We start from the raw sequence: 25388 nt of genomic DNA, 5'->3' as shown, positions 1-25388 counted from the left end.
GTTTGAAATTTTATTGGTGCTGCATAGTATTAATGTTTAGGGGAGTTAAAAATAGTCACATGAAATTGCTACAAGAAAATCTAATCTGTGATTTCATAGCAGCTTGTCCCCCACCCCAGTGGTCCAAGGAGGGTCCAAGGGCCTGGTCAATCGGGGACTTCACTGCCAGGCCATTGCCTCAGGTGACCAGGGGTTGTACACTTTTCCATGCCCAGCAGCACCCGCTCTGAGGGCCCCCTGCGTGCGGGTGAGCGTGCCGGCGTCTGCATGGCTGCATCTGCCCATGTGTGCTCGCAGGTGCGGCCCGGAGCCTCCATGCTGACTGAGGGCTACCTGGACAGCCCACCCAGGGTCACCTCACGTGTCACCTCTGGTGATGGCAAGAGCTGGCCACTCCCCGGGGCTGGCTGGAGGCTCCTGGGTTGCTGGTGGACATGACCCCAGACCCTGGAGCACTAGAGTTTGTCCTGGCTCATGCTGCATCGTCACAACCTTGGCAGTGCCTCATTGCCCCATTTGTACTCGGAAGCACTTGTAGTACAAGCATTGTGGGCCTGCAGTGTGGCTCCAGAAGCAGCTGTGGGTAAAACCCCTGCAGGCCTGGGCACAGCTGCCGCTCCAATCTCCAGATGAGGAAATTGAGGCTGGCAGAGCAGTGACCCTGCATGTGCCCAGGCATGGCTAAGCCTTTTTAAAGGGGCCCAGGCAACCCCCCTCCACCGCAGGACTGGGGCCTCACAGGCGAGGGCGGCCCCAGCCCCGGCACCAGGGGCAGGGCTGGCTCGTGCCCACCAGCTACATGCATAGAACAGAAGCCCGGGGAGCTCTGGGAGCATTCTCAGGGCAGTGACTCGCTGTGGGAGCGGCGTCTGGCCCCCGGTGAGCCCTGCTCCAGAGAAGTCCTGCTGAGATAGCAAATTTCCTTCCAGGAGAGGAAACTGGCAGGGCTGTTGGCTTTAGAGTTCATCCTCTCGAACCTTCAGGCGGGAAATGCTGTGGGCCTCTCTTGGAGCCAGGACGTGTGTGGCACGAGGCCTCCTGCCTGTGGAAGCTGGGGAGCTTTGTCTGCACAGGGCCCACGCCGGGTGCATGGCAACTTGGTCAGGGCAGGTGACTTTCCCACTCCCCACTTCTTCCAGACGCAGAAGGTCCTGTCCTGGGCCCCACGTGACACTGTGGGCTGTGGCCGGTTTGGAGCTGGACTGAGTCCAGTCCAGGGGAGAGAGGCACTAGTGTTTCAAGTTTTCTGACAATCTGGTAGTTTTTTAAAGAAAAAATAACAGTAAAAGTGACAAGTTAGAACAATTCGTGGTTGACAGATGTGTCCTTTTTACCACGTGAATGATGCGGTGGCCCGATGTGTCTGGAGAGATGACCTAGACTTTTCCTGAGGCCCTTCCAGAGCCTGCCGAGGCGCTGGGGCTAGTGGCAGGGGGAGGGAAGAGTCCCGGCCCAGAGGGGGTAGGGTCCCGGAGGAGGTTCTATCTGCAGCGCCCACCGCATAAGTCACCCCTATGCTTGCTTCCCTTCCCTGTCCAGCCCATTTTGTCTCCTTGGTTCACAAATGCTTGTTAGAAAGACAGATCCCTCCCCCCACCATGTGACCCCTTAGGGCAGGTTGCCCCTGCAGGTTTCATGGTTGGTGGTGGACCGTCCACACATTCTCTCCCTTTGCTCAGACTTCTGTCACAGGCAGCCCTGTTCTCTCTCTGGGGCTCAGATGTGAGAGCTCAGAGGTTATCCCCTGGACCAGAAACAGCCTTTGTAACTTCAGCCATGTAGGTCAAAAGTGGCCTTGGATGGCCCTAAGAAGGCTCTGAGGTGGGAGCTTGCTCCTTCCTCCCTGTGAGAGCTCAGCCCACGGTAACGCATGAGGTGCGCACCTCAGGATCAGGCCACACAGGGGCAGGAGGCTTACTCTTTCCAGAATGAAGTGGTCCACGGGAGGGTGGGGAGAGAAAGCTTGCCACTTTCTGTGTCAACAAGAAAGTCACAACGCCCGTGTTGGGAAGGGGCGGGGCTCCAAGGGATGGGAGATTGGGCCCAGGGGCCTGCTCAGCACAGCTGCAGTGTCCTGCGTGGGGACTCCGCCCCAGCCTCCTGTCTCCGCTGCGATATCTGGGTGTGCATGTGCACGTGCACACCTGTGGGGGGGTGGGGGGAGAGGCCTCAAAGCCCCGCCTCCCCGTACCTGTGGGCCCTTTAGGTGGCGTCTGCCCGTGCCTCCTGTGTTGTCGAGTGCTGTGTCAGCCTGGCCACAGGTGCTCGGTCAGACGGGAGGGTGTGTGGACGAGGTTGCATTTCCATCTGTAGACTGAGTGTGGCAGGCGTCTCCCTGCATGTGGGCCAGCCCAGTCCCGTCTGCCGAAGACCTACGTGGGACAAAAGCCCCGCCCTGCCGTGAGGAAGCCTTCTGAGTGGGTTTATGGCCTTCTCCACCTTCAGATGGGAGGCTGGGGGGAGGTGGAGACCCACGGGTGGTCAGTGAGGTTCTGAGGGGACAGACCTGCAGCCTGGCGACAGTGGACAGGTGGGGGTTCTGGGGGCCTCGCTGCTTACAGTTGGGTGACCAGGAATCTCTCTGGACTTCTCTGGGCCGTGGCCTCTGTCTGTAAAGGGGTTGGCATTCATGTGTCATGGGCACAGCAGGAGTCCATATGTATTGAGCACCCTGCGTGTGGGAAGCGAGCTGTTGTGTTCACCAGTGCTTTCTGTCAGTGGAGGCACAGCATCAGTGTTGTTCCCCAGGGAAGCCCGTGGCCACATGCAGGGCCAGCTGCTGACTGCGGTCAGATGTCAGAGCCTTCCTCTTGGCCTCCCTCCCGTCCCCAGGAGACAGGCATGCACCTCTGAAGCGGCTCCTTCCCTTCCACTTCCTTGTCTGCATTAGCCTTCTCTCCTTTTGGGAGTCATGACAACTCGCCTGATGGGCCGGCTCCCTCCTGATCTGATCCCAGGTGCCTGGAGCCGAGCTGGCATACAGTCGGTGCTCACTGCCACTGTAATGAGTTGGCCTGATTCCTGTGGGAGGGGCAGGCATGGGAAGTCCTGGGATCAGCAGGGACTCTTGTCAGCGGGGCATGAGGTGGGGAGTGGCCCCTTCCGACTGAGACAAGCTGGTGCCCTGGGGGGTTCCAGAGGCGGCTACAAAAGTGCAGGTGACCTGTGGGTGTCTCTGGGGTCTGATAACCCAGAGTGTGAGCATGGGAAGGGGGCTGTTCTGCACCCAGCAAGTCTGGGTCCCCCTTGCCACTCAGGCAGAATCTGCCTTTGGAACTTTGGTCAGATCCACAACTGTGGGCCTGGCAGGTCATCAGTGGGGACCTGAGTTCCAGGCTGACAGGACTGCTGCGTGGCAGCAGTCTGACCTCATGGATGTCCCAGGACAAGTGCCCCACCTGTGGCCCCACGGCTCAGCTGACCTTTAGGAGCCCCCATCCCCACTGGGACACCATTCCTCTCTCTTCCTGATACCCCTGAGTTGACACTGAGGATAGGGCAGGGGTGTGCAGGAAGGTGAGTGTGCCAGTGTTTGGTGAGGGGGCAGGCGTCACAGGGTGCAACATGCTTCCTCTTGAGAGGCTGTGGATGGCATTTCACTCCCCACATCCTGCTCGAGCTCCAAGTCTATGTGCCTGTGGGTTTGGGCCTGGGAGAGGGAAGGGATCTGCTACCGCCACAGTGTGCAGCGCGGAACTGGGTGGTCAGTCTGGCTGAAGTTGGACATGGTTGCTCCCGGGCTGGGCTACGGGCCACATCGGACAGGGCAGTCAGGGTGCTTCTGTGTCTGGAGGGACAACTCCAGTCTGGTTGGCCTCATCGGCGCCCCTGGTAAATTCTGGAAAGTGTGGGTCCCGGTCACTGGGTGGGAAGAGGGACGTGGGGAGTCTTCTTGAGGTGGCTGCGGACCCTGAGTTGGAGGACCCCACCCGGCAAGCACAAAACCTCAGTTTCCTGCCTCTAGTCCAGGGGACCAGAGCAGACTGGGACCTTGTCCTTGCTGCCACCCGCTTATGTGCCTGGGGACACTTCTTGCAGGGCTGTGGGATAAAGTCACCACTGCGCTCATTCAGGCTTTCCTCCCCCCCTCCTCCCTGGACAAATGCTCTTGGAGTCTGCTGAGCCCCTTGTTGGCTTTTCCTTGCCTCTCTCTTCAGCAGCCCAGGGGTGCTGTAGCTGTCTCCAGCTTCTCCGTGGGTGCCAGCAAGAGGCACCTCACCTGCTCAGTGCATGTCAGTGCCAGGTCCTCCTGGGTTCCGGGCACATGGGCAGGGCTGTGAGTGTTGGGGGGGGGGGCGGGGCAGGGCATATAGACCTCTGCATAGTAGGAGCTGTGCAGGCAGTGCAGAGGCTTGATGGGATGGGAGACCACACTGTCCTCAGCATCAGTGTAACACATGCTTGTTAAACCCCCACTGTGTGTCAGGCTCAGCTCCAGGCTCTGGGTACAGCTGTGAGCAGGGCTGGCCCGCATCTCTGCTCTAGGGCTGGATCTGGGGTCACTCACTAAAGCCTGCACGCCTGGCTGAGATGGAGACTGCTTTCCCAGGTTAGCTCCCATCTGGTCAGGATGCCAGGCTGCAGGGAATTTGGGCTGATAGACCCACGGGTGGCTTAGGACCAGAGGAGGAGGCAGCTGGAGTTGCAACATCTCTGCCTTTGGCCAGCTACTGTGGTAATGGCCCTCAGCCCAGGGCTCACCCTGGTCTCAGATTGGGAATCCAAGGGTTACTCCCAGGATGGGCCATGTCTCACAGAGGCCAGCACAGCCACCAGTCTCAGTGCCTGCTTCCTGTGAGCTCGGTCGAGACTTCACACTGGGCCGAGGATCAGGGCACGCTATTACTGGCTGGGCTCCTTGGGAAACACCCCAGTCATCCTCCCCAAACCCCCAGTCCTGACAGGCCCGCCCATACTCATCTGACCCATCTGTGCCCTACCCGTCCCTCCATCTCCCTTCACTCCCCTCACGCGGCCCCCCCAGGGTGGGAGGCTCCTTCGCAAGCTTCGAGTGGTAGCCTGACAGCCCGCTGTGAGGGCAGCGTGAGCTGTGGCCCGGGCCACAGCCCCTCCAGGTGGGTGCTGTCACGTGCACAGGGCCCCACCTTTGGCACAACAGTCTCTCGTGGTGTCACAGGTGGGATAGCTAACACTTGGAACCATGATGGGTCACCACCGATTAACTGGCTTTGTTCTTCCTTACCCCGCAGAAGGACATGGCCCTGAAGCCACACGAGCGGAAGGAGAAGTGGGAACGTCGCCTTGTCAAGAAGCCCCGGGAGGCAGAGAACTGCCCGTCTGCAGAGCCAAGTGAGAACGGGCGGCCCCTGGAGGCAGGCAGCTCTGAGCAGGACCTGGAGACCCCCTGTGACCGAGGGAAGAAGAAGGTCCCTCTGCAGCCCACCAAGCAGGTGAGTCCCGGGCCCCTCCCATTCAGAGCCATGGGCTCTGTGCCCTCTGCCCCTGGGCAGCCTCGGGGCCACACCAGCACCTGGACACCACCCATCGGCAGCTGGGCCTCCCTGGCAACGTGCTCCGTCGTTGTCGGGGGTGGGGTATGGGGCACACGTGGACTAGGGCCAGGGGCGCCCATCCGCCGGAAGTCTGAGGGTCCTGAATAGAGGCAAGAGACACCTCGGGTGGGTCACAGCCAGAGAGAGGCGACACCAGGCCAGGAACTGGGGGCTAGGGGGGGTCTTGACTCAGGCGGGACGGGAGGGTGCACCGCTGATAGGCTGGCCCCGTTTCCCCATTGCGTCTGTCAGGCTCCGCCGACTACAGGGTGTCCAGCGTGTCTGTAATGCGTGGGGTCCAGGCTCATTGCTGGGTGCTCTCCATGTGCTAAACTTATGCGAAGCGCAGTGTCTGCAAGACGAGGGGAGTCACATCACTTCTGTTTGGTGGTCCAGGTGCAAGGAGCAGCCCCGCTGGGAGCGGGCCCTCAGTGTGGGGTGATCCTTGCTGTTACCCAGAGCCCAGCTGGCATGGGGCAGGGAGACTGGGGCCAGGGGCTTATCTCCCAGAGTGCAGGGTTCTGTCCTAGGTGTCGGCTCAGCACTGCAGCTGCTTTCCTCTTCAGGGACTCACTGGTTTGCGCCTTCTTTTCAGAGAGGGGGTTCTTCTTGATGTTTCACACTCCACTTTCAACTCCCTTGGGGATTGGAATGCTGGTGAGGGGCAGCATGTCTCAGGGACCCGGGCTGGATGGGGGGTCTGCAGACACACCTGCCCAGGTGGACACGTGCTCTTTCTTCCATGCAGGTGTGCTCCCCAGAAGGGGGGCCGCTCCCAGCCAACCACTGGGACCAGAACGGCCCGGCCCAGCGCCAGCAGCAGCTCCAGCCCAGCCAGCCCCAGGGGTCACTCCCAGCCCCGTGTCAGCGCTGCCAGCCCCGTCGGGCTTCCCCGGACCCCGGGCAGCCCTGCCAGCCCCAGCGGCCACTCACGGGTCAGCGCAGCTGGCCCCAGCGGTCACTTCTGGGCCCAAGACAGCCCTGCCAGCCCCGGCGGTCACTTCTGGGCCCAGGTCAGCCCTGCCGGCCCCAGCAGCTGCTTCCAGCCCCAAATCAGCCCTGCCGGCCCCAGCAGTCACTCCCAGCTCAGCCCCACCAGCCACGTTGGGCACTAGCCCCCAGGCAGCGTTTCCGGCGCCTGCGCTCCCTCCTGGCCCCATGGCAGCGCTGCCGGCCCCTACGGTCTATCCTGGCCCCTTGTTACCTCTGTCGACCCCTACGGTCCATCCTGGCCCCGTGGCACCGCTGCCGGCCCCTGCGATCCATCCTGGTCCCGTGCCACGTCTGCCGGTCCCTGCTGGCCCTCTGGCACCGCTGCTGGCCCGTGCGGTCAGGGGTGGGCCCGTGTTTCCGTGGCCAGCCCAACAGGGCATCCTCAGGACAGCGGTGCCGGCCCCTTCGATCACTGCTAGCCCAGTGTCAGCGGTGTCAGCCCCCCCAGTCGCTCCTCATGCTGCGTCCACGTCGCCGGCCCACCAGCTCACACTTAGGCCAGTGCTGCTGCCCCCGGCGGGCGTTCCTAGCCCCATGCCAGCCCCGAAGATCCCTCCTGGGCCAGCCCAGCCGCCCCCGGCGGTCACTGCTTGGTCTCAATCAGCCCCAGCAGTTAGTTGAAGCCCCAGAGCAGCTTGGCCACCCCAAACCTTCACTGCTGGGCCCTGGACAGCCGTGCCAACAAAAGCGGCCACTCATGGACCCAAAACAGCCTCACCCGCCCAAGCGGCCACTCTTGGGCCCAGAACAGCCCTGCCGACGAAAGCAGCCACTTTTGGGCCCAGAACAGCCCTGCCAGCCCCTGCGGTCACTTTTGGGCCCGAGCCAGCCCTGCAAGCCCCAGCCGTTACTCCCCTTACCTGAGCGCCCCTCACTTCTAGGTCGGCCAGCTCCACCCCGCCGGCCTCTCCTGGGGCCCCCGAGCCAGCCACGGCAGTCCCTGCTGAACCTGGTGCGGGCCCATCAGCCCCAGCTCTCCCTCCTGGCCCCGGGCCAACCCTGCCAGCCCCTGAGGTCACGACGGACTCGATCCTCCACCCCTGCAGTGGCCCGCCAGGCCCCGTCCGTGAGCCCTGGAGCCTGATGCCTGTTTTCCCAGACCACCCCAGGTGTGGCTCTGCTGAGCCGGGCCAAGGCCCCCCTTACCCTGCAGCCTGAGATGTGTGGTCAGACTGGTCAGAGGCCTTCTCCAGACAGGCCGGGCTGTTTGTGGTTGGAAGCTAGGGCTCAGCAGAGGCGGGAGCCCCCTTCAGGGCCGCCACCAATCGGAGGCCCCCTTGCACCAGGAAGAGAGGAGAGCACCTTCCCACCTCCCACATTCTCACCCCCACTGTGCCCACTGCGTTGTGACTTGCACGCCTTCAGGAGAGGGAACACCGCTACCCCCAAGCGCTCAGGCTTGGGGTGGGGGTGGGGGGGGCGATCCTTCAGCATCTCTCTGTGCCTCTAAAAGTGCCCACGTGTCCTTTAGTGTTGGAGTTCCATGCCCAGGTGTACTGTTCAGAGAGTGAGTGTGTGTGTGCATGTACGCGGTGTGTGGTCTGCAAGTGTGCGCATGTCCATGGAGAGAGAGAGTGTGTCTGTGTGTGAGATTTTGGGAGGTGTGCCAGCTGTAGGGCTTGCCCTCCTTGGGTCCCGCTCCATCTGGCCAGTGTGCATTCCCCACGCCCCTCACCAGGCACTAAGTGGGCACAAGCAGAGCCAGGCCCAGGCTCCTGCTTGCCTGCCCTCTCTCTGGTCAAGGGTCGTGTCTGTCCAGTTCCAGGGTCCTGTGACATGGAGAGAGGGCCTGAAGGATACTCAGGGCCGTCCATGGTTGATTAGGGTCTGCTGGTGCCAAGGAGGGTCGCCTCGGGAGTCTGTTTCCACCCTGGTGACTGGGCAGTGAGGCGGAGGGCAGAGTCTCCCACCTGCCTCCCCAGCTTTGGGCCAAGAAAGCCTGCAGGACCAAGGCCATCCCAGAATGTCTGCTCCCAGCCTCCCACTGGTCCCCTACAGCTTTCTGGCTCCCGGCCCCCCAGGACGTCCCCCATCAGGACCTTACACTACAAGGCTTTCTCTGTCGCACCCCCACCCCGCCACCAGACCCACGTCTGCACTCAAGGGTCATCCACCCTTTGCCCCTGGAGTCCCAGCACAGGTGGGAGAGCAGCGTCAGCCACCAGGGCTCAGTGCTGCATGCGCCCGTCTCACGCGGCTGTGATGACCACTTCTAGCAGTGACCTGGTTCCTGGAGGCCACAGACACACCCCGCCCCTCACACCCCACCCCACCCCGGTTTCCAGGCCCAAGCCTTCCTCCCTGCTTGGTCGTGAAGACCCTGACACCCAGAGCAGGGCCTGCAGATACCTGGTCTCCCTCCCAGAAATATGGGACATATTTTTCTGATTAAAGAAAATAAAAAGTGCTGTGCCATTATTTTTATAATAGCATCAGTGTTTGTAATTTAACATAGTATGTGTCGTATGGAAAGTTATTTATTCCAACAAGTGGTTTTCTGCACATCTGGACTTGCCTCTTGTTTATTCCATTTCAGCTGAGCTGCAGGAGAGCAGCCAGGGGAGGGGGTTCCCAGGCAGGGGGGCGCCTGGCCAGGACATGGCTCACCATGCCACGTGGTGTGGGCCTGGGGGCTGCAGCTTGCCATAATGACTCTCCACACCCTCCTGGCACCCTACTTAATGGACCTGCTCCTCCTGTCCTGTTTCTTGGATCCCCACCGGGGTCTTTTTCTCCATGCCACTGAAGGTGCTTGAGATCTTGTCATCGACTCCCACTATCCCGTTGTTCACAGAGGGTGGCAAGAACTCTCAACCCAGGTGCAGTCTGAGCATCTCTGCCTCCAGGCCCTGTGCCTGCTCTTGTCTGGGCATGTCTCGGGCAGGGCAGGCCAGGAGTGGACAATTGGTCGCCTCCTTTCTAGGCCTCTGTGCTCTGGGAATGTTGGCTGCAGTACTTAGGTATCACTTAGTGGCTGAAACACAACTCTTGGGGGCACCATCTCTGATGGCAGGAGAGGGGTGGGGAAGAGGGCTGAGCCCACAGGATCGCCAGAGCCTGGGGCTACCCCACCCCACTGTGGGTGAACTCCCTGGTGGGTGGGGGTGGGGGCTGTCCCTTGTGTGATCACTGCTGAAGAAGGGACTTGGGTTCCATCCGGACCTAGCGGGGCTCTCTAACCCCCACATGACTGTGGTCACCACTGGCCTCAGGTTCAAAGTGCCAGGACCCTGAGGGATGTGCATTTGGGCAAGGCATCCACTGGCCATAGAGGGGACTGGATCACATGCGTCGTGTCCTGGGGGACCCATGTTGCCATGAAAAAATATAGGTAGTCCAGTGTGGCCAGATCTGTGTTTCTGAGAACAACGGGAAACCTGGGTTTTTCTGTGGATTCAGTGGTTTTTTTCAAACATTGGTGGCTAATTCTAATTTGATGACTCATCCTGCTGGCCAAAGGATACAGCTGTGTGGGCTCTGCATGGCCTGCTGGCAGAGGTTTGGGCCCTGGCAGTTGTCCTGGCCCTAAAGCCAAGGGTGTGCGATCTGGCCCACCTCGTTGTGGGGAGAATGGGGCAGCCTGGCCTGATGGGTGGAGTTGGAGTCTTTGAGGGGGCTGCTGCCTTGGGGGTCTAGGGGAGGCCCTGTGCTGCCCCAGGGAGCCCTCGGATGGAGACTGGAGCCTGAGCAGAGTGCTCTGCTGGGGCCTCTCCTCTGCACCGTGCGGCCCACCTCCCCTTCTGCAGACTGGGCTGTGGGGCGGGGACATGTGCCTTCTGTACGGGAGCCCCTGATGCGACGCCTGGTCACCATTAATCCTCTGATGTGTGATGGTGGTTGTGGTTTTACTGTCAGGTTGAATAAGGGGTGGTCTGTCCAAAAGCAACAGAGATGACACCTACTAAACAAGACCCCTTGGGATGCACCCAGTGGGTGGGGAGGGGCATGAGCACGGGTGACCCCGATGAGTTCACAGGCTCCCAGCCCTTGAAGGGGATCGCACGCCACCTCCAGCGTCCACCTGGGACACCTGGTCCAGGCTGGCAGCTTCCTGGAAGAGATTGCTTGTCGGCTGCCGTGCACGGGGCTTCCCAGTGTGTGTGTGCACAGCTGTCTTGAGCAGAGGTGCTCCCCAGGTGAGCGCCTAGTCATTCCCCGTGAGTTCTGCTCCTTCACGTGGGGGACACCCTGGGGAGGATGGGCCCCTGGACCAGGCACTCACTGCACAAGGACTTTGTCAGCACCTGAAGCGCCAGGCACACGATGCATCTTGACCAAGGCAGATCACCCCTGCCCCAGGGAGCTTGTGATCAGGCAGACATGGAATGTGACACAGTCCCTTAATGTATCATGCTGAGACACTTGGCTGGGCAGGGGAGCTGGTGGCCCGCCTCCAGTGTACACTGACCACAGAACATCCCTAGCAGCTCACCAGGGCGGGAGCTGGGGCGTCTGAGGAAGATGATGTCCATGTCTAGCCACCTGCCCTTGCCTGAGGGGCCTGACATGAAGCCTGTTCTGGGGGTGGGACTAGAGGGCTTGAGACTGAGGGGGCGCCACCCAAACTCCTGGGGGGGTTCCCAGGGGCCTTGATAAAAGGCAGGTTCTGACTGCAGAAGCTTAGAGCAGCTCCCTTTGCTGGGACTGTGATGGAAGCCACACTAAAATAGAGACAAAATTAACCCTAACATATTTTAACTCCGTATACCGTCAGCACTGTGTATCCACGGATGCAGAAGGCTGACTCGGGCTGCATCATTTTATATAAAGGACTTGAGCATCTGTGGGGTTCTGGTATCTGTAGGGGGCTCCTGGGGGGCTTCCCCAGTGGCTCAGCGGTAAAGAATGTGCCTGGAATCAATCTCCCATGGACACCGAAGGACGACTATATTCTAAATAGTATCATTTCAATATGTAGTTAGTATGAAAATTAACAGTGGAATATTCTACTTTATTTTTGTACCAAGTCTTGGAAAGGCAGCGCATTTCTTCCTCATGCAGCTCTTTCTCAGTTGGCCTCAGACTGGCCCAGTGTGGCTCAGAGGCAGAAAGTTGTCTTTCCCAAGTTCACTGTCTCCTCACACTTGCCACTCTTGTTGGTTTTCTCATTCTTGCACTCAGCCAGCCCTTGGTTTGAACCCCCACCACTGGGCCACAAAGCCAAGCACCTGTCAGCCTAAAATCTCCCCTGTGAGTATCAGGTCTGTGTATCCAGGGCCAATACCCTCTACCCCAGAAGCCACAGCCCCCTCACTGAGCTAGCATGAGCCAGAACAGCTCCAGGGCTTCCTTTACTTCAGTGAGGAGCTCGGCATCTGCCCCAGGGATTGGGCCAGGAACTGGGAGCCATCTTCCACTGCCCACTTCCCCACCCAGGCCAGCCCTTTGCTTCCACTTCCTAACTCTCCTTCTGAACAGGATTTCATTAGAAAATTAAAGTGGAAATAAGAATTCACCATATAGAATGCACCTAATAGGGTGCAATCAAAGCAGTGTTCAGAGTGAGACCTCTAGCTTTGGTGCTTATGTTGGAAAAGAAGACAAGTTAAAGATGAGTGACCTGAAGAAGCTACAAGAGCAAGAGTGTCATATGGAAGAAAGGGAGGAGTCCGAACAAGAGCATAATTAATGAGCAAGAAAGCAAGCAATAGAGAAAATGAACAAAACCAAAAATTGTTTCCTGGAAAGCATCAACAAAATTGAGCACTCCCCCGTACTTAGATTGATCAAGCAAAAAGGAACACGGATTACCAACATCAGGAACTAAAATGGAAATACCACTGCAGGTGCTACAGACATTGAAAGAATGGGACATAAACAATTTTATCCCAGTAATTGAACAACTTAGCTGAAATGAACAAAGTTTTTGAAAAATACAACTTACCAAAACAAGACTTAAGATGAAATGTCCCATCATTCCCTCGTTGAGTCATATCTGACTCTTTGCAACCCCATGAACTGTAACCCACCAGGCTCCTCTGTCCTACACTGTCTCCCAGAGTTTGCGCAAATTCATGTCCGTTGAGTCAGTGATGCTGTCTAACCGCCTCATACTCTGCTGTCCCCCTCCTCCTGCCTTCAGTCTTTCCCAGCCTCAGGGTCTTTTCCCATGAGTCGGCTCTTCACATTGGGTGGCCAAAATATTGGAGCTTCAGCATCAGTCCTTCCAATGAATATTCAGAGTTGATTTCCTTTAGGATTGACTGGTTTGATCTCCCTGCAGTCCAAGGGACTCTCAAGTCTCTTCCAGCACCACAATCCGAAAGCATCAGTTCTTCAGTGCTTAGCCTTCTTTGTGTTGCAATTCTCACATCTGTACAGGACTACTGGAAAACCGTAGCTTTGATTATATGGACCTTTGTTGACAAAATGATGTCTCTGCTTTTTAACACAGTCTAGGTTTGTCATAGCATAACTAGGAGCAAGCATCTTTAAATTTCATGGCTGTAGTCACCATCCACAGTGATTTTGGAGCCCAAGAACATAAAATCTCTGCTTCCACTTTTTTCCCTTCTATTTGCCATGAAGTGATGGGACCGGATGCCATGATCTTAGTTTTTTGAACATTGAGTTTCAAGCCACTGTCCTCTTTCACTCTCATCAAGAGGCTCTTTAGTTCCTCTTCACTTTCTGCCATTAGACTGGTATCATCTGCATATCTTAGGTTGTTGATATTTCTCCCAGCTTCATTCCAGCTTGTGATTCATCAAGCCCGGCATTTCGCATGATGTACTCTGCATAGAAGTTAAATAAGCAGAGAGACAATATACAGCCCTGTCATACTGTTTACCACTGAGTCCCCAGGGAAGCCCTAAGATGAAATAGATGATCTGAATAGTCATGTGTCTGTTGAAGAAACTGACTTTCTAAACTGGATGTCCGTGTCTACCCCTCACTGCCAGCCGACCACCTGTTACCAGCAAAGAAAAGCTGACCTTTCACCGCCAGCCCAGGCACTGTCCCCAGTGACCACACCTGTGAGGCAGCATATTGCTAGTACCATTTTTCAGAGGATACTGAAGCCAAAGAAAAAAAGCATCTGAGTAACTTGTGCGAGACAAGCAGGCAAAGTGATGGAGCCAGGGTTCAAACCAGGTGGCTCAGCTCCAGAACCTGTGCCCTTGACCCTGACCTTTCTCTGGAAGACAGCCAGCTCCAGTCTTCCTGCCCATCTGCAGGTGGTGAGGTTCCTCTAAGGGGCCCATTTGAGCACGCCCTTCCCTTGCTGAAAGCACCCTGGAAGTTCCCCTCCACCCTCAGGAAGTCTTGGTTCCTGGACGTGCCCCAAAAGGGCCTTTGTGGTCTGAGTTCTCCCTCCTCCCCGACCTGCTTGCCTTCTGGCTCATTAACCGCCCCTCCTCTGCTCCCATGCCCCTCTCTTGGGCTCACCCCTCTGCGGTGTGGTGATTTCCCATTTCTTATCTGCACCCCCGAGCAGGCCTGGTAACCCCGAGCCTGGCAGAGGGCTGGGCCCCAGACTCTTGGTCAACACAGGGAGTGAGAGCAGGGCAGAGTTCTGGACGTGATCCACATGGCCTGTCTGTGCTGTTCACCATCACGTCGGTCTGCTGGGCCCACATTTGCCAGTGTAGGGGTTTTCTAATCACAAGGTTTCATACTGGGCTTGGTAGAGTCCTTCCAGAATATTCCCTTGCCCTCTGGAAGATGAATGTCGTGGTGGGGAATAAGCTCTGACACCTGCTACCTGTGTGGCCTTGAGCAGGTGACTGCCCCTCAGTGCCTCAGTTTTCTCATCTGTACAGTGGGACTAGTGGCACTCCCTCAGAGTTTTATGTGAGTCAGTTAAAGTTTGAACCCCTCTGGGTCCTAGTTAGCCGCTACAGTGCCTGGCTCCCATTATCACAGATGGTTTCTCCCACTTCCCCCTCTTCTGAGGCCTGGGCTGTAGCTTGCGGGGGGTGCCAAGGTGGGCTTCCCTGGGATGTACTGCATCCTTACCCCACCTCATCGTGAGGTCACTGTTGGCTCTGTGCCAGTCTGCCTGTGGCCACACACATGGAGCTGTGGTTCCATGGTTAGAGGCCCGGGCTCTGTGGTGGCCCCAGGCAAGTGACTCCTCCTTTCTGGGCCTCTTTCCTCATCTGTAAAGTAGAGCTGTCAATACTACAACCCACGTTTCGGGTTGTAGAGATGAAAACTGAGTTGACGTGCATGGTTCCTGCTGGATAGGCACGTATGCCGTTGTTACCGTGGTTACTGCTTTATCATTACTCCTCTTAGAATGGTTTCTCCTGCCTCCTGGACAAGGCTTGGGCAAGGCTTGGACAGGCGAGTCTTGTCTTCGACTTCCTTGGCGGGCTCACCTGATCCCCTTGGGTGCAGCCATCCTGGCAGGACCCGTGGGCAGAGTGCTTGGCCATTCCATGGCTTTGGCACAGCCAGACCCCCACTCTCAGATGTGGCCCTCACGGAAACCTCACAAACATGGGGGACTTGCTGGGAGGCCCTGTTGGGAGAAGGGTAGAGGGGAGTGGGTGCCAAGGGCATGGCCCATTCGGTGGATACTTCTTTGGGCTTTGTCGTTGGTCCCTGTCTGGGCTCGGTGACTAAGACACCTGCTGGAATTCCAGACATGACGTGAGTGGGGGGATTTGGGGTGACAACAAACCTGCCTGGAAACAAATGGGGCTGCTTTAGACTAGCGGATCAGGGAGACCTCATCTAGGAGGTGACCCAACCTGAGGCCTAAGGACAGCTGACAAGGAGCCAGCTGACCAGAACCCTGGGGTGGGGACGGCATGGGGCCTGGGCAAGTGTGGACACCACTCACCCGCAGAGGGGCCACTGGGGGGGGGATGGTTTAGGCTGCGCAGTGACTTGAGCTGAGGTATCTTTTCTCAAATCTCGCGCTGGAGGGGGGCTGGGCAGCTGCAGGGAGGTGCTTGTGGCTTGAATCAGCTGAACAGATGGGGACAGGTGGGGACAGCAATGGCGCAAGCTGAGTGGCTCAGCCAGAGAGTAGAGGCCAGATGGAGCCCAGAGGACCCTGCCCTGATGGCCCACACCCCCAGAGTGCACTGGCCTGACTGTGGGGGCAGGAGCTGGTGCACTGCCCCTGCCCCGCAGCAGGAGGGACCACGCTCAGGCACAGGCAGGGTGTCCTGTCACTCACATGGCACTTGCTCATGAACGGCTCATGTCCCCAGAGCCTGCTGGCTGTGTGTCTCCTTGGGTTGTGGCCTCAACTCAGCCAGTGTCCTCTGTGCAATCTGTTGTGCATCTCCATCCCCCGTCCGGCTCCATGCTTCACTCACCCAGCTGTCCACTCGGCCGAGTCCCAGGGGAGGATGTGGAACAGTGGGAGGGGAGGGCCAGCCTCCGAGGGCAGCAGCTTGCTTCCTGACCCTGTGCCGGCTGTGGGGCCCCTCCTTATGGTGGCAGGCCCCTGCTAGGTAGTGGGGACAAAGGACAGCCCCTGCCTACTGGGCACTTGCTGCCCAGTGACCCTGCTTCACTCAGGGACACCTGGAGCCATGGGAGCCTGAGGGGCCTCGCCCGGCCTGATTGTCAGGGGAGTGAAGGGAGCATCGGAAAGGATTCCTGGGAGAGGCGGGGCTGTGCCCAGAGCCAGGGTCTCCTTACAGTGGACTCCATCCTTCTGGAGCCTCCACCCGGACTCACAGCCCTGAACCTTCCCTCTCGCCCTCGGGTCGCGCGGTGGCTGCAGTACCACACGTCACCAGCAGGTGCTGCTGTCGGCTGGGGGACACTGGTCTGCAGTGCTGCACTTGGGCACCGTCCTCCACACTGACCTGGAGTGGTGTGCTGCGAGCGTGCAAAGGAGAGGCCTTGCAGGTGGCCTCGTCGGGTGGGGAGGGGGCCCTGGCCTGCCTTGCACATCCCAGCATCTCACCTGCTCACCAGCCCCCCTCATGAGTGTGTTTGCATGGTCTGCGTAAAGGTTCCTCTCCCTGGGCCAGCCGTGCTCTGTGACCCTCTCCTAAAACCCAGGTTCCCCGCAGAGCTGGAGGCAGAGCACAGACCTGGAGCTCAGAGGGTGGGGTTCTGTTGAACAGAATAAAGTACGGGCTGACCTCACTGCTGTCATGTGCTGGGGGAGGGAGGTGGCATGTGCGAGATGGGGCGGGGGTGCAGGTTGAGTGGGGTCATGAGGCCCCACTGAGCATCAGGGAATGTTGGTGGACAGAGCAAGTAGTTGGACAGCAAGGGGCTTCTGGGTCAGAGCCTCATTTATAGCCCTGGGGCATTGAGGTACCAGGGTGACAGAGGGGCCAGGGGCTGGGGCATCCAAGGGGGAAGGGGGCCCCCATCCCTAGGACAGGCAGGGCCTCAGGCCCTGCTTTAGTCGGGGCTTCAGGTAGACGGAACAGGCTCTCACTTTGGAGCCTGTAGAACACACTCGATACCAGGAATCAGCTGGAATGAGCAGGGACCAGAGTGGTATCGAGAAGACTAACACGGTTCTCATGGACGAACACAGCTCATCCTCCCAGCCCAGCCGGCAGGGGCCCAGTGGGGGCCATGGGCTTGACCTGTGGCTGCCTACTTGCCCTTGAGGTGCACTCAGGAGTCACCTGGGGGGCCCAGAAAGGTCTCTTGAGACCCAGACCCACAATGTTTGATCCCTGAGGAGGCCCAGTGGTTTTAAAGCTCCCCAATGGGGGCATTATTTGTGCAGGAGTCCCTGAAAGAAGATTGGGGTGAAGGGGAGGGGTCTCTGCCCCAGCCTGGGTTGCCATGTGGCCCCTGGGGCTGGGAGGCCAGACGTGTGCACCTGCCTGTTTGTGGGTGTTTGTGAGTAGACATGGAATGGGGTGCCTCGGCTGTTAGGAGCCTGTGCTCTGTTTATGTAAGGATGTCATGAGGGTACTTTCATGACTTCCTTCTCCCTGGGATAGTGTTCCGGCTGACTTGGGGCTGAGGGGTGGTTGCTGATGCTTAGTGGGTGCCTGACCCTCGCTTCACCCCCCAGGTCATGTCCTCTCACAGATTTGAAGGAGACCATGGGTGGCCTCAGCCACAGCCCTCTTCTCAGGGTTCCCCAGGGTCTGTAGCCAATCCATCCCCACCCCTTTCCCTCCCAGGCCTGTAGGTGTGGAGGCTAAGTGGGCCTCTCCTCATCCTGGAGGCCAGTGCAGACCAGCCATGGGTCAGAGGGCACCTCCCACCCCTGGACTGGGCTGGTGTTGGGGGGGAAGGTGGGAGAGGCATGGGACAGAGCCCAGAGCTCCTGAGAATGTGTGTGTGTGCTCGTATGCACTCCTGAGAGCTCCATGGGATGACACTTGTCTGGGGGTGAAGCCATCTGGTGGGGAATGATCTCCTGCAGGGGCCGCCACGTATGGCTGTTCAGGTTGCACATTGCAAAACTCTAGGGCCACCACTCCCACTCTCGCCATGGATGGATGGCATGTGCATCTGCACGTGTGCAGCAGTTGAGCATGTTGCAGAGGGCATCTCTGCTCCATCTGTGCGACAGGGCTCTAGGTAGGCGTGGTGGGGGAGGGCCTCTGCATCCTGCTTCAGGCATGAGTCTCGGTAAGGTGGTGAACGCACAGAGCATCAGACAGCTCTCAGGAGCAGGCAGGCGCTGTGTTGGGATGTGGGCAGAAGAGGCCTTGTTGAGGGCGTGCGGGGCCATCCAGGGACTCTTGGTGCTCTTTTGTTTCTGTGTCCTGGTGGGAGCTGGTCTGTGAAGGGTCAGGAGTCCCAGTGAGTCTTCTCGCTGCTGGAGTGAGGGATGCTGGGGCCCCTGAGTGAGCCCTGGGGTGTCCGAGGCATAGGGAGTTTCCTGTCCCCCATAGAGGGAAGGCACCTGGTGACGTAGCCTGGGGACATTGCCAGGTCCCACCTCTTGGACCCCTTCCCAGCCACGCCTCCTGGACTGACCGCCACCGCGTACACCCTGTGGGTCTGAGCGTCAAGTGGAACCACGTACTGCCTGTTTGTGGCCCAGGGCACTTGGCAGCCCGCCTGGGAGGCGACACTTCCTCCCGGAATTGCTGCGGAACTGGGTTAGGGAGTTGCCTTGCCCAGGAAGGGTCACATGAGGGGGTTCTCTGTTAGTGCCAGGAAGCGTAGGGCCCCAGGTGCTCCCGAGGTGCTTCAGTCTGAGGGTGATGTCCCTCACCTTTGCTCCGATGGCAGTGCCCCAGCCATGCTGATCTAAGGGGAGGGCCTCTCCCTGCCCTTCTGAGGGCTGTGTCCTGACCCTGCCTGGTGGAGAACAGGGCCCTGTTTCCACATTTCTACCAGTCTCAAGGGGAGTCCTGCCCCCGCCAGTCTGAGGACATGTTTTTGTGGTATGCCACCTTGCACGAGCCAGTTGTTCAGTGTTCAGGAATTCTGCACAACTTACAGAAACTTCCAGTGCTCATTAGGGCTCTCCTCTCCTTCAGGGAGCCGCATTGCTCTGGCAGTGCCATCTCCCCACCCTTCCCAATAGCCTCGTGACCTGCCTCATCACCTTTCAGAAGTGTTGTTTTCTCAGTGAGGCCCTCCCTGGTGACCCCTTCTTTGCTCTTCTCTGCTGTTGTCCTTCCAGAGCAGCTGTGACCGTCTGCCGACCACGTGCTCCATGTGCTGGCCTCTTTGTAGACTTCGGGAGGGTGGGGACTTGGGTATGTTTATGTTCCTTGCTCAGAATAGGGCTGGTTCATACCAGGCACTCAGTAAGCCTTGGATGGGTAGGTGGATGGTGGGTGGTGAGTGGTCTATCTTCCCATGGATAGATGGATAGGTGGATGGATGGATGGATGAATGGATGGATGGTGGGCAGATGGTTAAGTGGACAAGTAGATGGGTGGAAGGGTGGATGAATGGATAAAGGATGAATGGGTGGGTAAAGGGTGAATGGATGGATAAAGGATGGTTGGTGGGCATAGGGATAGACCACAAGACCCAGGGGTGGGCCCAGGCACAGGGGCTCCCAGCTGCCCTCCCAGTACAGTCAGGGCCCAGATCAGAATCTGATCCCTCCAGCTAAAAATGGAGGCATGGCATCCCTGGCCTTCTGGCATAGCTGGCCAGCAGCATTTCTGAGCCACTAGGAAGCAGGTGGGGCTACAGGACAGCCAGAGTCCGGCTTGGGCCTGGCCAAGGAAGAGAAGGTGACCAGCCATCCCAGTACGTCCAGGGTTGGGATGGTTCCCAGGCCACAGTGCTCAGTTTAATGGGATTTTCTGGGAAATGGGGCTTTCAGAGCTAAAACCCACTGCCTGAGGAAGGATGACAGACCCCAGCCTGTCCTCCTCCTGCGGGGCATCACCAAAGAGTAAAGATAAGGAATCCTCTCTAGGGTCCAGCTTAGAGAGAAGATCACTTGTGTGACTGAATGAAATGGAATGTGGCATCCTGCCTTCTCACCTTTCAGCTGTGTGTGGGCTGTTCTTCAGCCTCCATTTCCCCTCCCCCTTTGCTGGGTGTCTGTACAATGAGCAACCTGCACAACTGTGCCAGGCCTGTTCTGTCCTTGCAGTGTCTCTGGGTCCAGCCTTCTTCTTGGGCAGAGACCCTGCTCCGAGCCCAACCTGAAATACTGTCCTCCAATAGTGAAGGTGGGTTCATGGGGGTGATTACTAAAGGTCAGAACCAAGAGTCTCAACTAGAGCCTTACCAGGATCCCCCAGAGGACCTGATGACACAGCGAGTCTGTAGTGGGGCCGGGAAGTGCTTATTTGCATTCCTGCCAAGCTCCCAGGTGCTGATGCTGCGTGTCCAGGGACCCCACTTTGAAAACCACTGGATGAGGGCATTTGTTTTCTTGCAGAGGCTCGTTGCCAGCAAGGCAGTGAGGAAGTTCCCCCAGTCCCCATATTCACTCCTTTTGGGAAGACCTGTCATGGAGTCCAGAAGCAAGAAAGACCTGTCGCCAGCTGGTGACAACAGTGACACCTGGTTATCGGTGCTTATCGGTGCTAGAGAAGGGTTCAGACTCACAAACAGAACTTCTTACCCCCATAGAGCCTGTGAAGGGCCCTGTCGACACCCCCACTTCACAGATGAGGAAACTGAGGCTCAAGGATAGTCAGAGAGCCAGCACTGGCCCCAGGTCTGTGCACTCACCACTCTGATGTACAGGGTGGAGCTAGTGAGGCTGGGGACCCCTGGGGTCACAGTGGCGGAGTTCTGCCTGTGATGAGACTGGGCCCCCTCCTTGGGCCTTCCACAGGATGGGAGCGTAGTACTGAGGGCTGGGCTTCCCCCTCGCCGTTCCTGCTTCCCCAGAAGGGGGGCCCTCCCCTGGGTCCTTGGACCCAGGCCCGGGCTGTGGATGAGTGCCACTTATGTTTTGTGATTACACTCTGCTAGCCACACCGTGCAGGGGCCTGTGGCTATGGGGAACTTGTACCCCATCTAGGGCTTAGGTTGGCCCTGGGGAGCAGGGGCTCTGAGGGGCAGCCTCGAGAGAGCGAGCCCACCGTGGGGTCCGCAGGAAGAAGGGCTCAGGTCTTGGGGTTTCCTGGAGGCTCAGGAATATCCCAGAGCACAGCTGGTGCACCTGGCTGACCCGTTGTGACTTTCCGCCTTAGCTGAGGTCTCCAGGGCTGAAGGATGCTTACGACAAAAATGGCTGGATGCGAAGGACTGGGCCTCCCTGCCCCTGGTCGTGGCGCAGGTTCTCAGCATGCCTGAGCTGAGAGCATTTGCTCTGGGCGGGGAGGTCTGGGGGTGGACAAGAGGCCACATGCTGCTCCACAGGTACATCGGCAGCACCTGGAGCAGGGGTCATTGGGTGCTAGGCAGTGTGCTGGCTGGGAGCCCTGGCCTTGGTCTGTTGCTAAAAAGCCTCAGACAGACAGTTGAAGGTTTGGGCTGTCGGTGCATGTCCAGACAAAGCCATGGGAATATTCCAGAACCAGGAAGCTGGAGCCACCGGGAGGTGGTGGGACAGCCAAGCTCAATGAGTCCTGCCAGGGAGTCCAGGAGGGCAGCTGGGAGCTGGCGTGATCGGGGTGGTGACTTCCTGGGCCCGGAGGTCAAGGGTCAGGGGCTGTGATTTGTGTCCCTGCCCTGCAACTTGGTGAGGTTTGAAACTATTTCCAAGTGAAAAGAACGCAGGCAGGTTTCTGGATCCACTTTCCACACTGTCACTTAACCTCCGTAGTGGTTAATCAACTCTCTCCTTGATTTCTTCCTCTGTAAGTGGGCACAGAGCAGCCAACTAGAGCTTCTGTGTGAGGAGCAAGGAGCTGAGGGCCGGCTGGCCTACAGAGATTCCGGCAGATACTTGACCCAGCAGCAGCTGTCCCAGTGGGTACTACTTGCTTCGTGCTGCAGATGACAGAATGGAGGCACAGAGAGGTTGAGTAATGGCCCTAGGACACAGTGAGGGGAGTGGCTGGTCCACACCCAACTCTGCAGACCTCACAGCCCTGACCTGGGTTGTGGTGAGGGCTGAAGGGGGCCCAGGAGTGGTGTGCCTGCAGGGAGCAGAGATGAATTGCCACAGGCAGGCCTGTCTTGACACGTGATCATGGGCCCCTGGCGGAGTGGAAGAGGCTGGAGCCACCCACCAGCCCGCTCCCCATCCAGGAGTCTTCAGTCGCCTGCCGGCCAAAGGAAAGGACAGAGCTGAGAGTAGTTCATGCCACTGAGTGCTCACCCTTTGCTCTCTGGGCTCTTCTTTCCCATTTTGGGTAGGAATGGGCAGTACTTTCTGGGTTGTCAGTGGTTGGCTCTGCCCTGCCGCCCCCCTCCCCGGGTTTCAGCCCAGAGGGACCGGGTGGAGTGAGGGAGGAGCCTGAGCCTGGCTGTGCCCCAGCCCCACCCTGCAGGGTGTGTGTGCTGAGCCCGTCTCTCATCTTTCCCTGTCCCCAGATGAAGGTTGCAGTGTCCAGAGGGGGTGACCACAACAGTGACGGCGACAGCTTCCGAGAAGCCACCAGCTCCCGGAGGAGCAGTTCTCGGGACCAACTCAGTGATGTGAGTACCCTAGCTGCTTGCGGGAACACTTCCGAGTCCCTGGGGTCCAACCTTCAGCGGACACTGCAAGCCATTTGCTTAGGGGCCCGGAGTCTGAGTCCAGGGTTTTGTGCTCACAGTTAGCATTTGCCTTCTTTAAAGCATGACTGTCTACTAACTGGGGCCTCCCCACTAGGAGGGATTTAAATGAGGACCAACCATTAGGCACAGCAGGGCAAGTAGAGGCGACCGTGCTGGGGTGCAGTCCCTCTGTCCAGCTGGAGGGTAGGCTCGGGGTCAGTGCCCAGCTGGTGGCGGGCAGGGCTGTGGATGCCAAACAGCTCCTACAGATGTGTTTAAAGAAGGGTGGAGGCAGGGGGTGCGTTTCTGGACCAATGAGCTGCAAACACTCCTGCCTGCCCAGGCGGATCTGCCTGTCAGCCCAGGCTGGCAGCAGCACGGGGCATCCAGCATCCAGGTCTCTGCCACTGGGGGCCACGCGGAGGGGATGGTGCCCCTCTGAGGCACAAGCTGGGTGGGGTCTGGGGACGCCCTTTGGTGTGTCCTGTTGAAAAGGTCCCTGAGCTAAAGTCCCAGGGGACGGGGGAGAGGGGGTCTTAGGACCCAGTTTGGGGATGATCCAGGCAACACATGAGGGCTCCTAGTGGGACGTGGCCAGCAATGGGGGTGCAGGGTATTCCTCCAGGGCTGCTGGGTCTCCCTAGACCTTGAAGAAGGGGGATGGGGCAGGTGTTACAAGGGCAGGGAGTAGGGGTTGAGGGGCTCTGGGTTGGGGGTGCGATGAGGACTCAGGCGGAAGAGCCCCCCCGTGGGGGGCAGCACTCCTGGAAGAGGCCTTTGTCTTCTTGACCCCCAGCTGCAGGAGTGGCGGCCTAGCGGAGATGGGTTTTCTGTAGGGCTAAATGGAACGAGTCGTCTCTCATTATCATTTAAATGGGGGCTGGGGGAGGGCTGGTGCGGGAGGCCAGGAGGAGGGCCTAATTGCCCGGCTCCAATCTTGTTGCCACAAGATGGGAAAATAGGCTGGTAATTGTCTGGGGCCGCGGGGGCTGCCCTAGTTCGAACTCCTCTAATTGCCGGCCAGGATGGGAGCAGGCGGATTGTAGGCACAGCACAGGCAGCGTGAGTGTGCAAGCTTGGGGGCAATTATGGCACCTGCCCCCCCCACCCAGTGGCAGGGCCTGGGGCCTGAGCTACCCCGGGGGTGAGGGGCCCCCCCACACACACACTGGGGTGAGCTTGGCCTGGCAGACCCCCAGGAACTGGCCTGGGGCCTGGCCAGGGTCTGCCTGGGGAGGGAAGGGGTCCCCTGGCCCCAGCTGAGCTGAGCAGAGTGGTCCAGGCTGCAGTGGCCACCCATCCTCCCAGAGGAATCTTGGCATCTGGACCTCAGTGTGGTCTGGCCCCAGGTCTGTGGGTCCCACACATTTCAGACAAGCTTGCCCTCGCCGGCTGTGTGGACGCCACCCCCCCACCCCCCCACCTCCACCTGCTGGGTCATCACGTCCTGTCTGCCTGGGCCTCGGGGCTCAACCCTGGTGACCACCGCCTGCCCTGGGGAGCTGGTGAAATGAACCTAACTGGTTTTTCTCGTTAGATCTTAAGTGCCCATTTGAGCCAGAGGGCGCTCCATTAAGCATAGTCGGGGTCACCTTCACAGGACCTCTGGCATGACTGTTGGCCTCTAGGCCATAGCTGACCCCCCTGCCCCCATCTGACATCTGAGGCCCCAGGATTACCTGCCTAGCTCCTTCTCCAGGAAACCTTCCCAGGCTTTTCCGTTGGACCCTGTGACCCTGGGAGGCTGGTGGGTGGTGAGGGAAAAGCTGACCTGAGCACAGACTGGGGTCAGCCCCTGACCCAGAACCCCACGTGGAGAGGTGGGGCACGTCCTCTGGGAGGGGCTGAGCCCACCCCTGGAGAATGTGGGGGCTTTGCCACCTCTCTGCCTTGAGACTCCTCTGGGCTGGACCATACCTCCAGGTCTGGGGATGAAAGGTTCCTCTGTGGGTCCTCGGGCCCTGCTGCAGGCTGATCAGTGTGGCCCCAGCCCGGAGTTCCAGCGAAGACCCAGGATGGGCTCTGCTTGCTCAGGTCCTCAAGGGAGAGGGTGACCATCACGGGCTGCAACCGGTTCCTGACTGTCCTTCTTCCTTCCCTGCAGAGCTCGGCGCAGGCAGTCTCAGGCAGAGGTTACTCCGTAAGTCTCCCACCCTCCTCCTGCTGTCTGCTTCCCTCACTCTAACCGCGACCCTCGACCCACGGGAGCCCCGACTGTACTGAACGCTTCCCCTAGGCTGGAAATGGAGTTTGTACAGGATGGGGATGGGCCAGAGTGGGAAGAGATTCAGAGGGACCGGGACTCTGAGTCCTGCCCTGCAGAGGAGTGGGCAGTGGGCTGGACACCCTGGGTTCTGTGGGGCAGCGTTTGGTGTCAGGGGCTCCTACACATGGAGCAATTGCAGCGTATGCCCTCCCCGCTCTGCCCCCTGCCCCCAGGCCCTGACACCTTCTCCCCGGCTGTGCTTGGCCCGGCCAAAGAGGCTGGACAGGGTGTGAGGCACCCACTCTTAGCTGTCATCAGGGGCTCAGGGGCGGGAGGGGGGCCGGCCTATTGCTGCTTGATACTCCAGCCATGGCGGGGGCCACCCTCCCTGTCCCCCAGCCCCCTCCCCGTGACTTTATTTCATTTCCCCTTAAGTATCAGGAGGCCCGTTAATGACACCATAAAACCCAGAGCTCCATAAAAGCCGTTTCTGCAGATTTACGGCCGTTTCAGCTCATTGGAGGGCAGGGGCCTGGGCTCCGCCTGCCTCATCCCGCAGCTCCTGATTAACTGCGAGTTCCAGAGTTCCAGGGTCTGACAGGCAGGCTCTCTAAATCACAGCGGCTTTTTATAGGGTGTGTAATTAACCCATTAATTCCCCGGGTGGCAGGGACAGCCTCGGGTCCCTGGCCCTCCCCTCCCCCAGCTCC

The 25388-nt window shown here is 58.9% G+C and overlaps 1 protein-coding gene across 27 annotated transcripts in view; it reads left to right on the top strand.

Moving 5' to 3' along the window:
* The window catches only part of FBRSL1 (fibrosin like 1), an 83379-nt gene that overhangs the window by 10987 nt on the left and 47004 nt on the right, over positions 1-25388 (top strand). For 25 of the 27 annotated variants that reach the window (XM_070474989.1, XM_070475013.1, XM_070474993.1 and 22 more), the window contains exons 2-4: positions 5211-5411; positions 22308-22412; positions 24577-24612. In XM_070474989.1, coding sequence (XP_070331090.1) covers positions 5211-5411; positions 22308-22412; positions 24577-24612 — 342 coding nt within the window. Of the gene's footprint in view, positions 1-5210; positions 5412-6261; positions 8934-22307; positions 22413-24576; positions 24613-25388 lie in introns of those variants that run through there. The other 2 variants (XM_070475012.1, XM_070475001.1) reach the window with 2 other exon arrangements.

This window comes from Odocoileus virginianus, chromosome 12 (genome assembly GCF_023699985.2).
Source record: "Odocoileus virginianus isolate 20LAN1187 ecotype Illinois chromosome 12, Ovbor_1.2, whole genome shotgun sequence".
Lineage (NCBI taxonomy): Eukaryota > Metazoa > Chordata > Mammalia > Artiodactyla > Cervidae > Odocoileus > Odocoileus virginianus.
This window is presented reverse-complemented; position numbering and strand designations above follow the sequence as displayed.